Raw genomic sequence first — 12688 nt, forward strand, 5'->3', positions numbered from 1 at the left:
ATAGACAAAATATGATTGGATGATTAAAAAAAAAAAAAAAAAAAAAGAAAAGAAAAGTAAAATCGCCTATGTATGGATCTCTCAAGGATTTTACCAACACAACCAATCAGTGACACTGGGCGGTAATTGTTACAAAATTCCCTTGCAGCTTTTTTTTATGCAGGGGATTTACGTGTGCTGTTTTCCATGTCAGGGGAGATCTTGAAAATTCAGTGAAGCTGACAATTCAGTGGTTAACACCCCTGAAGCAGACATAAATTCGGCACGTACTTTTTGCCCAGCTTGCACACGCCGAGCGAGCCACATGACAAAAACTTTCATGTCATCATTCCCAGAACGTGCAACCACTCAGTCAGTCACAAACCTGAACACACACACGAGATTCTCACCTTGCGCGCCACCCGCCTCTATTCACTGACAACGAGAGAGATTCAACATGGTTTATTCAAGTTCAAACAGGCCAAAGCCCCTTTTGAAGGGGTTTGTGAACATGTAATGCAACACCATAATGCAGATACAAACTAATTATATGAAAATATAACACCAGTCCAAACCACCTACGAAACATAATGCATAAAATTCGGTATTCTCGTGACGTATTGGTTTCTCGGAGTTTGGAAGCTTTATACAGACACAACGAAAGCTTTCTAACAATTTTACAGGAGGTTGAAGAGATTCAGTAATAGGTTCAATTCAATTCTATTCAAGAGAGAGAGGCATGTGCTCGACCTCAACTGAAAGGCTGCCGGGAAGGCAACAGTTGACACTCCAACTCAAGTATTCCCACTTGCCAGCTCCTTTTAACAGCACAGCCACAAGCGGCCCGGCCGCTGAGCTGAATGGACTATTGGCCCTAATTATCAAGCCACGTGTCTGGCGTGTGCCAAGGGAAGCAACTACACGTCAAAGCACAATTCCGACTGGGTTGTCGCGTGATACATTACTTGAGGAACAAAGCCGGAATGGAGACCATCTTTATTCTTTCAACATTGCTCCATCGATAGCCATCCTTGAAAGTGAGACGACTGAGGACCGCCTAAGTCCATAAACGAATGCATTCTAGTGCAGAGTGTGGGCACTTACTGAGCACGTTACTGTCACGCGTGCTAAGGCGGACGTGAACCCTCCCTACAATATCCTACTACACACGCCACAACTGAACACAAACGAGCCCGTACAGATACAGATTTTCATCATGCATTTAATGTACTCATTTATGTATTTATATGAACATATAATAACAAAATAAAGATAACACAACAACAGAAGTACACCCTTATTTCAGTCAACAAAGTACCCAAAGGTCAGAAATGAATGTGGCCACACAGTCAATTATCAAATAAACACATCAGGTTCACTCGGAGGCACGTCATCTCAACCCCACTCCCACCAATATCAAACACAGGTAGTATCCCCCCCCCCCTCTCTCTCTGTGCAAGAGAGCATCATGTATGTACGTGAGTATGCGAGTGCAAGTATGTTAATATGAAGATGAACAAGTTTTGAATTATATATATATATATATATATATATATATATATATATATATATATATATATATATATATATATATATATATTACTAAAGCAAAAATCTCAAGAGCGAAATCTGACCAGGAGCCCTCAGAAGAAGAAGAAAATAAACTGAAGCACTAAATTGTCTTTCCCTTTTGTTCATTTAAAGATCACTGTCAAACATGAAACGGCGAAACCCTTGATGGCATTGGCGGACTGGAGAGGTGGTCCTCAGAACCGAAGTCAGCAGAGACCTCGGTGGATCCGTCGCTGGTACCACAAGGCGGGTAGTCTGGAACCACCATGTTACACATAAAATTTCCACCAAACTAGCGGCAACCAGCAAGGAGTGCATCGAAAGACGTACTGGCAACCCAAAACCATTAATGAGTAAAACATTAAGATATATATATATATATATATATATATATATATATATATATATATATATATATATATATATATATATATATATAACACAAAGGTAAAGAAAAACAAAACAAAACATGTCTCTACTTTTCTACTTTTCTTGTGAAGGACGTTGAAACTTCATTAAAAAAAAAAAATTTAAACAAAACAAAACAAAACAAAACACGCTTATCATTGGTTGTCTGCATCTTTCCGCAAATCCCGCCGTTCGACACCGTAAATAGAATTATCTCCCTTTCATTTCAATGTTTCACATGTCACAAATACAAAATCACCGTTTACCGTATACAGCTGTATCGTTTTTCCACTACCATCATGAATTTGTTCCCGATATTAACCCATAGCGTCCAGTTGGACTCGCTCATCAAGTCTTAAAATACCCAATAAATTATTTTTTTCTTTACTTATGGAAGTCATGATTTATTATCCCCCTTCCCTTAACCATTTTTTTTAAACTGCATCGCCTGTACAACAATACAATTCGTCTTATTTAATACCAATTATTTGCAAAGTTTGGCTCAGGAGCTCAGGCAGAAGAGTTAAAATTGCTCAGGAACTCAGGGCTTAAAGGGTTAACTACATTTCCTCCATAATTTTAACTCCTGCCAATTTCAAAGATATTGTATCAAAATTACATTCAATCAAAGAATGAAACAACTCCCTTGCACATGCTCATTTTCACAATAAATAAATACAATGATTAATAATTATGTGAATGACACATTCGCTATGCATTACAAATTCCAAACTGCCGAACATACCAAGGTGAACCTTACAAGTATGCCACCAGGTAAATATTGTTCATTTTGAGAGCAGTCATCGTTTTGTAATTATACATGCATATATGTATATATACACACACACACACAGACATATCAATTCATTAAAAACGTTAAAAAATAGTACGACTTCCTTCCGGACCTCTAGGAAGTCGTCAGTGACGTTTTTCACGGCCCTGTGCATCATCTGGTACACCTGCAACACATCTCCCCCCCACTGGTCACACACTCTGTCTCCCACCTCCCTGCTGTGGGTGTAACACTGGGCCCACACCTGTACCCCTCTTTCCATCTGTTTTCTCTTCAATCAACTTGTGAGAGCTTTCTTTTACAAAAGTACAAAACCACCACAGGATCCACCTGGGGAACGACTTCAACACAAAGCATGTGACATGATGCACGTGTGACACCTTACTGATCGACAGCTTCACGTGTTAAACGAAGCTGGTTGAACTCACGAGCTTTTGTTCCTTTAAAAAAACCAAAAACAATTAACAGATACCAAGAAAATGGGAAGGCATTCAGAATAACTGAACGAATGTAAAGAAAATTCAATAATGCACAACTGTATTCCGTATGTGTCATTTAATACTTTGTACAGCAACCAAGTTTAATTTTGTTTCTCCATATTTTCAGACAAATGTTTTTTGTGAGGTTCTGCAAAATGTGTCTCTTGCATTATTCTCTGTTGTTCACCTTCGTATCTGTATTCTACACCTTTAAAAAATGTAAATTAATGTGGCATTTTCCTGGAAGTCCCGTTATGTTTTTATGCACATTATCTAACTGCCTTTTTTACTTTACTTACCGAAGGAAGCAAGATGTTTTATTTTACGTCATCTGATTTTCTTGCTTTTTTCCCCCCTTTATTTTTACTCTTATTCATTCCGTTACTTACCCTTGTTTCTTTATTGCTCACACAAACTTTTCAATAGTCTGTTACGTATTTTGTTCTTTATTTACTTATTATTTTACAAAGTCTCGAAATTGTGGTTTCTCACGAAAGAAGGGGTGTTGTACAGCTTCCGCTGGTCGCATCCTCTTGTCAGGGTCCAGAACCATGAGTTCCCTGATGAACTCATGGAGCTCTGTGACCTCTGACCTGTCGTGGCCCCTGACGTCGTGGAGTTCCTTCACCAGGAAGGACTCCAGTGGATCGGAATTCTGTAACAACAGTTCAAGGAGGTGTTAAAACAACGTGGAGTGAACTGCATGATATGCTGAAAGTAAACTCGTCTAGGTGATGTTCACTTTCCAGGGTGTTATTATTGTTGCTACTATATTAGTATTATCATTAATATTTTTATTGTTGTTGTTGTCAGTGGTAGTTGCGGTAATAGTTTGGGTGTTGTTGTTTTTTTTGTGTGTGTGTTTTTGTTGTTGTTTTTCTTGTTTAGTTTTGTCTTGCACTTCAACATTGTCAAATAATGTATTTTCGCCATTGCGTTTGTGTATTGCTTGTTGCATATGAACGAGCACGATATAAGCTCATGCTTGTTGTTGCTCAAGTCTTCTTAATTGAACGCTGTATTGCACCTTGTTTCTTGATATTAAAAATGTTTAAACCAAAACTCATCTGATCTGTTACTTGACATTTTGCTTAAACCTACAGTGCTGATCAGGCAACGAGAAACCCGTCCTCGGTTTGTGCACAACACGACATTAAATTAAATAAGTAAACATATTTAACAAACAAGTAAATACATTATGATGAAGTGAAAGGCACATCTTAAAAGGCAGGACGAGAGGAGAAGACGAGACGAAAGAAGAGGAGAAGAGAGAAGATAAGAGGAGAAGAGAGGAGAGAAGAGGAGAAGAGAGGATAGGATAGAGAAGAGAGGAGACAAGACGAGAGAGGAGAAGAGATAAGAGGAGAGAAGGGAAGAGAAGAGAGGAGAAAAGAAGGAGGGAAAAAGAGGAGAATTGAGGAGAGATAAGAGGAGAAGAGGAGAGAAAAGAGAGGAGAGATAAAAGGAGAAGAGGAGAGATAAGAGGAGAAGAGGAGAGAAGAGAGGAGACTCCTCCAGACTGACCTCGGCCACAGGGCAGTGGAAGGTGCTGACCAGGTCGCACAGACGCCGTTCCTGTGCCCCGTCCAGCATGTGGCGTGGGGGCCGGCCCACCAGGCTGCACATCTGGCTCAGCACTTTCTCCTGAGGAGCAAGCATCGTTACAGTCGTCAGCATCGACCTCATTCCAGCGCAGCAGCAGGTGCGCCAGAGGAAACTAACGTTGCATGTAAAGACGGGGAAAGTCGTGTGGTTTCGACACATGCGCCCGTGCACACAAACACACGCGCGCACACGTGTGCACACAAACACACACGCGCCCGCGCACGCACACACACTAAAGAAAGCGACTTTTTTTTGTTTTGTTTTTAAATAGCACACACACATGGAGTGATGGCCTCGAGGTAACGCGTCCGCCTAGGAAGCGAGATAATCTTATCGCGCTGGTTCGAATCACGGCTCAGCCGCCGATATTTTCTCCTCCTCCACTAGACCTTGAGTTGTGGTCTGGACGCTAGTCATTCGGATGAGACGATAAACCGAAAGTCCCGTGTGCAGCATGCACTTAGCGCACGCAAAAGAACCCACGGCAACAAAAGGGTTGTTCCTGGCAAAATTCTGTAGAAAAATCCACTTCGATAGGAAAAACAAATAAAACTGCACGCAGGGAAAAAAAAAAGAAAGAAAAAAGGTGGCGCTGTAGTGTAGCGACGCGCTCTCCCTGGGGAGAGCAGCCCGAATTTCACACGGAGAAATCTGCTGATAAAAAGAATTACAAATACAAATACACACACATTAAAGAAAGTGACTTTCTTTTTTTTTTTACCACACACACACACAATTTGGATGAGACCAACAACCACAAAAAAAAAAAAAAGCGACACAAGAAAAAAGGACGCGGAAGAAGCCAGCAGCCAGGCTACAAAACAAGTCAACGTACCGACGCGTCCCGACCGTCACTGGCCAAAGGGAAGAGGTTGCGACACAGCACACCATACAACAGCACACACCCCACAGCCCACACATCCGCCGCCATGGCGTACTCAGTACGGTACCCCAGCATGACTTCCGGGGCCCTGTAGCTGGGGATTCCCATTGTCCGGCGGTACGTCTGGAATCACACACACACACACACACACACACACACACACACACACAAGCACGCACGCACGCACGCACGCACGCGCGCCCGCACACACACACACACACACACACACTGCTGTATAGCTGCAGCTTTGCTGCCATTTCTTCTGATGACACACACAATGGTGTGGAAAAATTATATATATACATGTGCTGTACCGTTATGTTTCTCTGGTGTATTTCTAATGTATACATAATGCTGTGTTCAGCAAGGTTTCTGTTGTACATCTCAAACGCACACACAATTAGATACACCGTATTTTAACCCACAGACAATAATATGATTATGCAACAAGGTTACTTCAGAAAAGCTTCGGTAAATCTCAGACACAAGTACACAAGTCTTCAGGAAAGCTCATACACACATGCTTCGGTATATCTCAAACAGAGAGAGAGAGAGAGAGCAAGGTTTCTCTGGATCATCTCAAGCACACAATGCCACACAACAGAAATGTTCCTTCATCAACGTCTAACGAGAAATACCAGACAGGCAGACTTACCAGGGGGGTGTTCTCACTGGGGAGTTTCTGTGACAGCCCAAAGTCACACACTTTCAGACTGCCCGGGTCCTCCGACGCCATAAGGAAATTGTTGGGCTTGACGTCTCCATGAAGGATTCCTTTGCTGCCCAGGTATTCAAAGGCCGCCAGCATCCGAGTAGCCAGCACCTTGAATACTCTCAAGTCCACTCCCCCTGGATGCAGAGCGTGCACCCACTTCTCCAGATTACACTGCAGTCGGTCAAAGACCAGACAGTGTCGGTCTTGGTCTTTGTAAATGGCGTGGAAATGGACTGCTCACAGAACACACACACACACACACACACACACACACACACACACACACACTCACGCACGTACACACACACACACACACACACACACACACACACACACACACAAATCGTCTGTTCATAAACACGCATGGAAAACAGGCGAAAGTGTCTTCTCCCTGTGTCTCGTCTTTATCTTCATCTCTCACACATCCAACCATCCAAAAACCAGTACTACATCAGGTGTGTGTGTGTGTGTGTGTGTGTGTGATAAGAAAAGAACTCTCAGTTGACTCCGATCACCACCCTACCCCCACCCACACACGTCACTCACACGGAAGAAAGACATGGGTGTTGACAGAGTTTGCTTTCTCAATGGTGTCACTGCTTTCTCAATGGTGTCACTGCTTTCTCAATGGGGTGTCACTGCTTTCTCAATAATGGTGTCACTGCTTTCTCAATGGTGTCACTGCTTTCTCAATGGTGTCACTGCTTTCTCAATGGTGTCACTGCTTTCTCAATGGTGTCACTGCTTTCTCAATGGTGTCACTGCTTTCTCAATGGGGTCACTGCTGCTTTCTCAATGGGGTGTCACTGCTTTCTCAATGGGGTGTCACTGCTTTCTCAATGGGGTGTCACTGCTTTCTCAATGGTGTCACTGCTTTCTCAATGGGGTCACTGCTTTCTCAATGGGGTCACTGCTGCTTTCTCAATGGGGTCACTGCTTTCTCAATGGGGTGTCACTGCTTTCTCAATGGGGTCACTGCTGCTTTCTCAATGGTGTCACTGCTTTCTCAATGGTGTCACTGCTTTCTCAATGGTGTCACTGCTTTCTCAATGGGGTCACTGCTTTCTCAATGGTGTCACTGCTTTCTCAATGGGGTCACTGCTGCTTTCTCAATGGGGTCACTGCTTTCTCAATGGTGTCACTGCTTTCTCAATGGTGTCACTGCTTTCTCAATAATGGTGTCACTGCTTTCTCAATGGGGTGTCACTGCTTTCTCAATAATGGTGTCACTGCTTTCTCAATGGTGTCACTGCTTTCTCAATGGGGTGTCACTGCTTTCTCAATAATGGTGTCACTGCTTTCTCAATGGTGTCACTGCTTTCTCAATAATGGTGTCACTGCTTTCTCAATAATGGTGTCACTGCTTTCTCAATAATGGTGTCACTGCTTTCTCAATGGGGTCACTGCTTTCTCAATGGTGTCACTGCTTTCTCAATGGTGTCACTGCTTTCTCAATAATGGTGTCACTGCTTTCTCAATGGTGTCACTGCTTTCTCAATAATGGTGTCACTGCTTTCTCAATGGGGTCACTGCTTTCTCAATGGGGTGTCACTGCTTTCTCAATGGTGTCACTGCTTTCTCAATAATGGTGTCACTGCTTTCTCAATAATGGTGTCACTGCTTTCTCAATGGGGTCACTGCTTTCTCAATAATGGTGTCACTGCTTTCTCAATGGGGTCACTGCTTTCTCAATGGGGTGTCACTGCTTTCTCAATGGGGTCACTGCTTTCTCAATGGTGTCACTGCTTTCTCAATAATGGTGTCACTGCTTTCTCAATGGTGTCACTGCTTTCTCAATGGGGTGTCACTGCTTTCTCAATGGTGTCACTGCTTTCTCAATGGTGTCACTGCTTTCTCAATAATGGTGTCACTGCTTTCTCAATGGGGTCACTGCTTTCTCAATAATGGTGTCACTGCTTTCTCAATGGTGTCACTGCTTTCTCAATGGTGTCACTGCTTTCTCAATAATGGTGTCACTGCTTTCTCAATAATGGTGTCACTGCTTTCTCAATGGGGTCACTGCTTTCTCAATGGTGTCACTGCTTTCTCAATAATGGTGTCACTGCTTTCTCAATGGTGTCACTGCTTTCTCAATGGTGTCACTGCTTTCTCAATAATGGTGTCACTGCTTTCTCAATGGGGTGTCACTGCTTTCTCAATAATGGTGTCACTGCTTTCTCAATGGTGTCACTGCTTTCTCAATGGTGGTCACTGCTTTCTCAATAATGGTGTCACTGCTTTCTCAATGGGGTCACTGCTTTCTCAATGGGGTGTCACTGCTTTCTCAATGGTGTCACTGCTTTCTCAATGGGGTGTCACTGCTTTCTCAATGGGGTGTCACTGCTTTCTCAATGGGGTGTCACTGCTTTCTCAATAATGGTGTCACTGCTTTCTCAATGGTGTCATTGCTTTCTCAATGGGGTCACTGCTTTCTCAATGGGGTGTCACTGCTTTCTCAATAATGGTGTCACTGCTTTCTCAATGGTGTCACTGCTTTCTCAATGGTGTCACTGCTTTCTCAATAATGGTGTCACTGCTTTCTCAATGGGGTCACTGCTGCTTTCTCAATGGGGTCACTGCTTTCTCAATGGGGTCACTGCTTTCTCAATGGGGTCACTGCTGCTTTCTCAATGGGGTCACTGCTTTCTCAATGGTGTGTCACTGCTTTCTCAATGGGGTGTCACTGCTTTCTCAATAATGGTGTCACTGCTTTCTCAATAATGGTGTCACTGCTTTCTCAATGGTGTCACTGCTTTCTCAATAATGGTGTCACTGCTTTCTCAATGGGGTCACTGCTTTCTCAATGGGGTCACTGCTTTCTCAATGGGGTCACTGCTTTCTCAATAATGGTGTCACTGCTTTCTCAATAATGGTGTCACTGCTTTCTCAATGGGGTCACTGCTTTCTCAATGGTGTCACTGCTTTCTCAATGGGGTCACTGCTTTCTCAATGGTGTCACTGCTTTCTCAATAATGGTGTCACTGCTTTCTCAATGGTGTCACTGCTTTCTCAATGGGGTGTCACTGCTTTCTCAATGGGGTCACTGCTTTCTCAATGGGGTCACTGCTTTCATTCACTTGAAATCCACAATACGTTACACTACATCTGCGAGGCACATGCTTGACCTGCTGCATAACCAAACGCGCTTGTCAGGCCTTGAGTGCATGCATGGATTACTTGTGGAATTCTTCTTCAACAGAAATTTTGCCAGAGGACAACACATATTGCCATCAGTGTGCTGAGTGCGTGCTGCACGTGGGATCTTGGTTTTTCGTCTCCTCTGACTCGTTTGATTTTCCAAATTTATCATTGTTTTTATTTTTTTTAAATTTATTAATCTTATTTATTTATTCATCTATTTATTTATTTATTTTCACTATTATTATTATTTATTATTTTTATTTTTTAAATTATATTATTTATTTAGTTAATTATTTATTTAGTTATTTAATTTGTTGTTTTTTTTTGGGGGGGGGGTTTCCCCTCAAGGCCTGACAAAGCGCGTTGGGTTATACGCTGCTGGTCAGGCATCTGCCTGGCAGATGTGGTATAGAGTATATGGATTTGTCCGAACGCAGTGACGCCTCCTTGAGCAACTGAAATTGAAAGTCAAATTTGGGAGAAAGGTCGAGACTAAGATTCGAACCCAGACTTTCATGGACACTGTATTGACAGACAATCACCACAACCGTTCTGACGGTCACGAGAGACAGGGACCTACCCACGAAGCCGTGGACGTCGCCCCTGTTGAGGAAGGTCAGCAGATTCATCTCCTTCCTGGACCCCTGCAGGTCACTGACGCACTTCACCGCCCTCATCCTTCCCGTGGCCTTGTGTCTCATCTGGTACACCTGCAACACAGCAACACCCACTGGTCACACACTTTTCTTTTTGGTTTATTTTGTCACGGGCACTTGTACACCCGCAACATAGCAACACCCATTGTTCACATACTTTTCCGTTTTCTGATTTTCTTTTTTTTTTTTTTTTTTTTTTTTTTTGGTCATGGGTGCTAGTGCACCTGCAACACAGCAACACCCACTGGTCACACACATTTAATTTTTTTTTTTTTTTTTTTTGTCATGGGCGCTGGTACACCGGCAACACAGCAACACCCACTGGTCACACACTTTTTTTCTCTTTTTCTTTATTTTTCACGGGTGCTGGTACACCCACAACACAGCATCATGCACTGGTCACACTGTTTTGTTTTGTTTTTTGTTTTGTTTTGTTACGGGTACACTGGCAACACAGCAACACCATTGGTCACACTTTTTTTTTTCTTTTTTTTTCTTTTTGTCACGGCAACTGGTACACCCGCAACACAGCAACACCCACTGGTCACACACTTTTCTATTGGTCATGGTCGGCCTGTCCTCATTTTATTACCCACCTCCCGTTCCTTAAATCCACAAGGCATGAGGTTTCGTTAGTTTTTGTTTTTTTGTTTTTCACGTGTAGCGAAACCGTCATGAGTGTGGGAGAACTCTTTGCTCTCGACTTGAGGGTGGTAAGGACAGACCATGGGCAGGGGGTTGGGGGGGTGGCTGGGTTGGGTGTTGGGTGGAGGCGGAGAGAGAAAGGCTGGAAAATGTGAAGCGGGTAAATTCACCCACCCGAGTTACGTGACAAACCAGTGTCACTCAGTTCACAGAGGTGTTGCATCATCTCTCTGGTCATGTCAGCCAGCAGCAAGCTCTTCTATTCGTTAAGCTGAGGCTGACAAAGGAGGATAGAAGGTGGACTGTCTTTAATATCAATTATTTGCAAATTTTGGCTCAGGAGCTCAGGCAGAAGGGTTAAAATTGTTCAGGAACTCAGGGCTCAAAGGGTTAACCGAAGCAGCTCAGTTTCTCAAGGAAGCGTCACTGCGTTCGGACAAATCCATATATATATACCACACCACATCTGCTAAAGCAGATGCCTGATCAGCTGCGTGACCCCACGCACTTTGGCCTTGAGGAAAAAAAATAGCAGGTACAACTAACAATAATGAATAAATAGATAAAGAGAATGAATAAACAGATAAATAAAGAGCAATAATAATAAGGTAAGTATACAAAAGCGCCATGACGGACTGGAGAAACCCGAGCTCGTTTCTTTTCGTCATTTTCACAAGCTGTAGAGGAATGGAGCATTTTATAGATTTATGTAGGTTTATAAAAAACAAAAATAAAAATAAAAAACAAACATCGGTCTGGTCGTTTGGTTTCATATTCGGGAAAAAAAGACATGTTGAATCTACCTTTAAGTTACTACAAGAAAAAATCTCTCTACTTTTGGGGATTATTCTAAAGAGGGAAATCATACCATTCAGAAAAATATTTTGTTTACCTAAAAGCCTGTTTGGTCTTGCCTCCCTTGGTTGCGACTGGTCTGGGTAGGAATTTTTTTTAATTTTTTTTTTTAGACAGTTGTGTGAATGTGTTGTGAACACTTCATTTGCTTCTTAACATGGTGTGCTTTTATCTTCAGGCTCCTGGTCTGGAGATACTCTTTGTTTTCCGCGGAAATAATGACAGCTGTATTTCACTGGATTATCAAATGGCCTACGCAGCACTGATGTCAGAAATATGATAGTTAATAATGACAACAACAACATGAATTATCCACACTCATAGTTTTCCGCGGAAAATAATGGCAGCTATATTTCCCTGGATTATTGTATAGCTTACGCAGCACTGATGTTAGAAATATGATAGTTAATGATAATAGCAATAACGACAACAATAACATTAATGATAATCATCATCATTCACACGTGTGAAATGAGAGTGGGTGTAAGCATGTTAGGCGAGGTGGTGTGTGAGTGTAGCCTATAACTTTTTCAAATTTAGTTGCTGTTTTTTTGTTTTTTTCTTCATCTTCATGTTCACCTCCATGTTTTCTTCTTCTGTAAAATTGATTTAGTTTGTGAGCAAGGACAGGAATGTTGGGATGCTTGTCAATTTGGAGCAATCGGGTTTTCTGTACTTGAATGTTTGTGTTGTCTGCGTCGTGTGTAAGAAAATAAATTCAATATTCTTGAGTGGACTGTTTCTGTCTGCGGGCGTTTGCTCTTTTGCGAGAGAGCGCTTTCTGCATCGGTGTAGTTTTTTTGTTTGTTTTTGTTTTGGGTGGGTTTTCTTTGTTTGTTTTTTCACTGTGAGTTTGGAGAGTTTGGGAGGGTCTCTGCCACGTTACACATTCCCTCAATACCCTCCACAGCAAAACTCAACAGTCAAGTCTTTTCTCTTTTTTCTCTTGAACTGACT

General features: G+C 42.4%; 1 protein-coding gene across 1 annotated transcript; it reads right to left on the reverse strand.

Annotated features, from left to right (window-relative positions):
* Window positions 1-1690: 1690 nt before the first annotated feature.
* On the reverse strand, window positions 1691-10854 carry LOC143290553 (cyclin-dependent kinase 2-like). The gene is made up of 7 exons (XM_076600100.1): window positions 10828-10854; window positions 10156-10285; window positions 6375-6643; window positions 5672-5842; window positions 4756-4875; window positions 3724-3886; window positions 1691-1806 (listed from the first exon to the last, which is right to left on the reverse strand). Exons 1-7 carry the CDS (start codon window positions 10852-10854, stop codon window positions 1691-1693), a joined length of 996 nt encoding a protein of 331 aa, XP_076456215.1.
* Between the last annotated feature and the right edge of the window lie 1834 nt (window positions 10855-12688).

The sequence above is a fragment of the Babylonia areolata genome, chromosome 1, assembly GCF_041734735.1.
Source record: "Babylonia areolata isolate BAREFJ2019XMU chromosome 1, ASM4173473v1, whole genome shotgun sequence".
NCBI classification, from domain to species: Eukaryota; Metazoa; Mollusca; class Gastropoda; order Neogastropoda; family Buccinidae; genus Babylonia; species Babylonia areolata.

Coding starts and splice junctions, on each gene's coding strand:
- LOC143290553 (XM_076600100.1), bottom strand. CDS start 10,854: ATGCCTTGTGGATTTAAGGAACGGGAG. Junction 5,843..6,374: donor CCAGTGAGAACACCCCCCTG/GTAAGTCTGCCT, acceptor GTGTGATTCCAG/ACGTACCGCCGGACAATGGG. Junction 3,887..4,755: donor TCCACTGCCCTGTGGCCGAG/GTCAGTCTGGAG, acceptor CTGTTGTTACAG/AATTCCGATCCACTGGAGTC.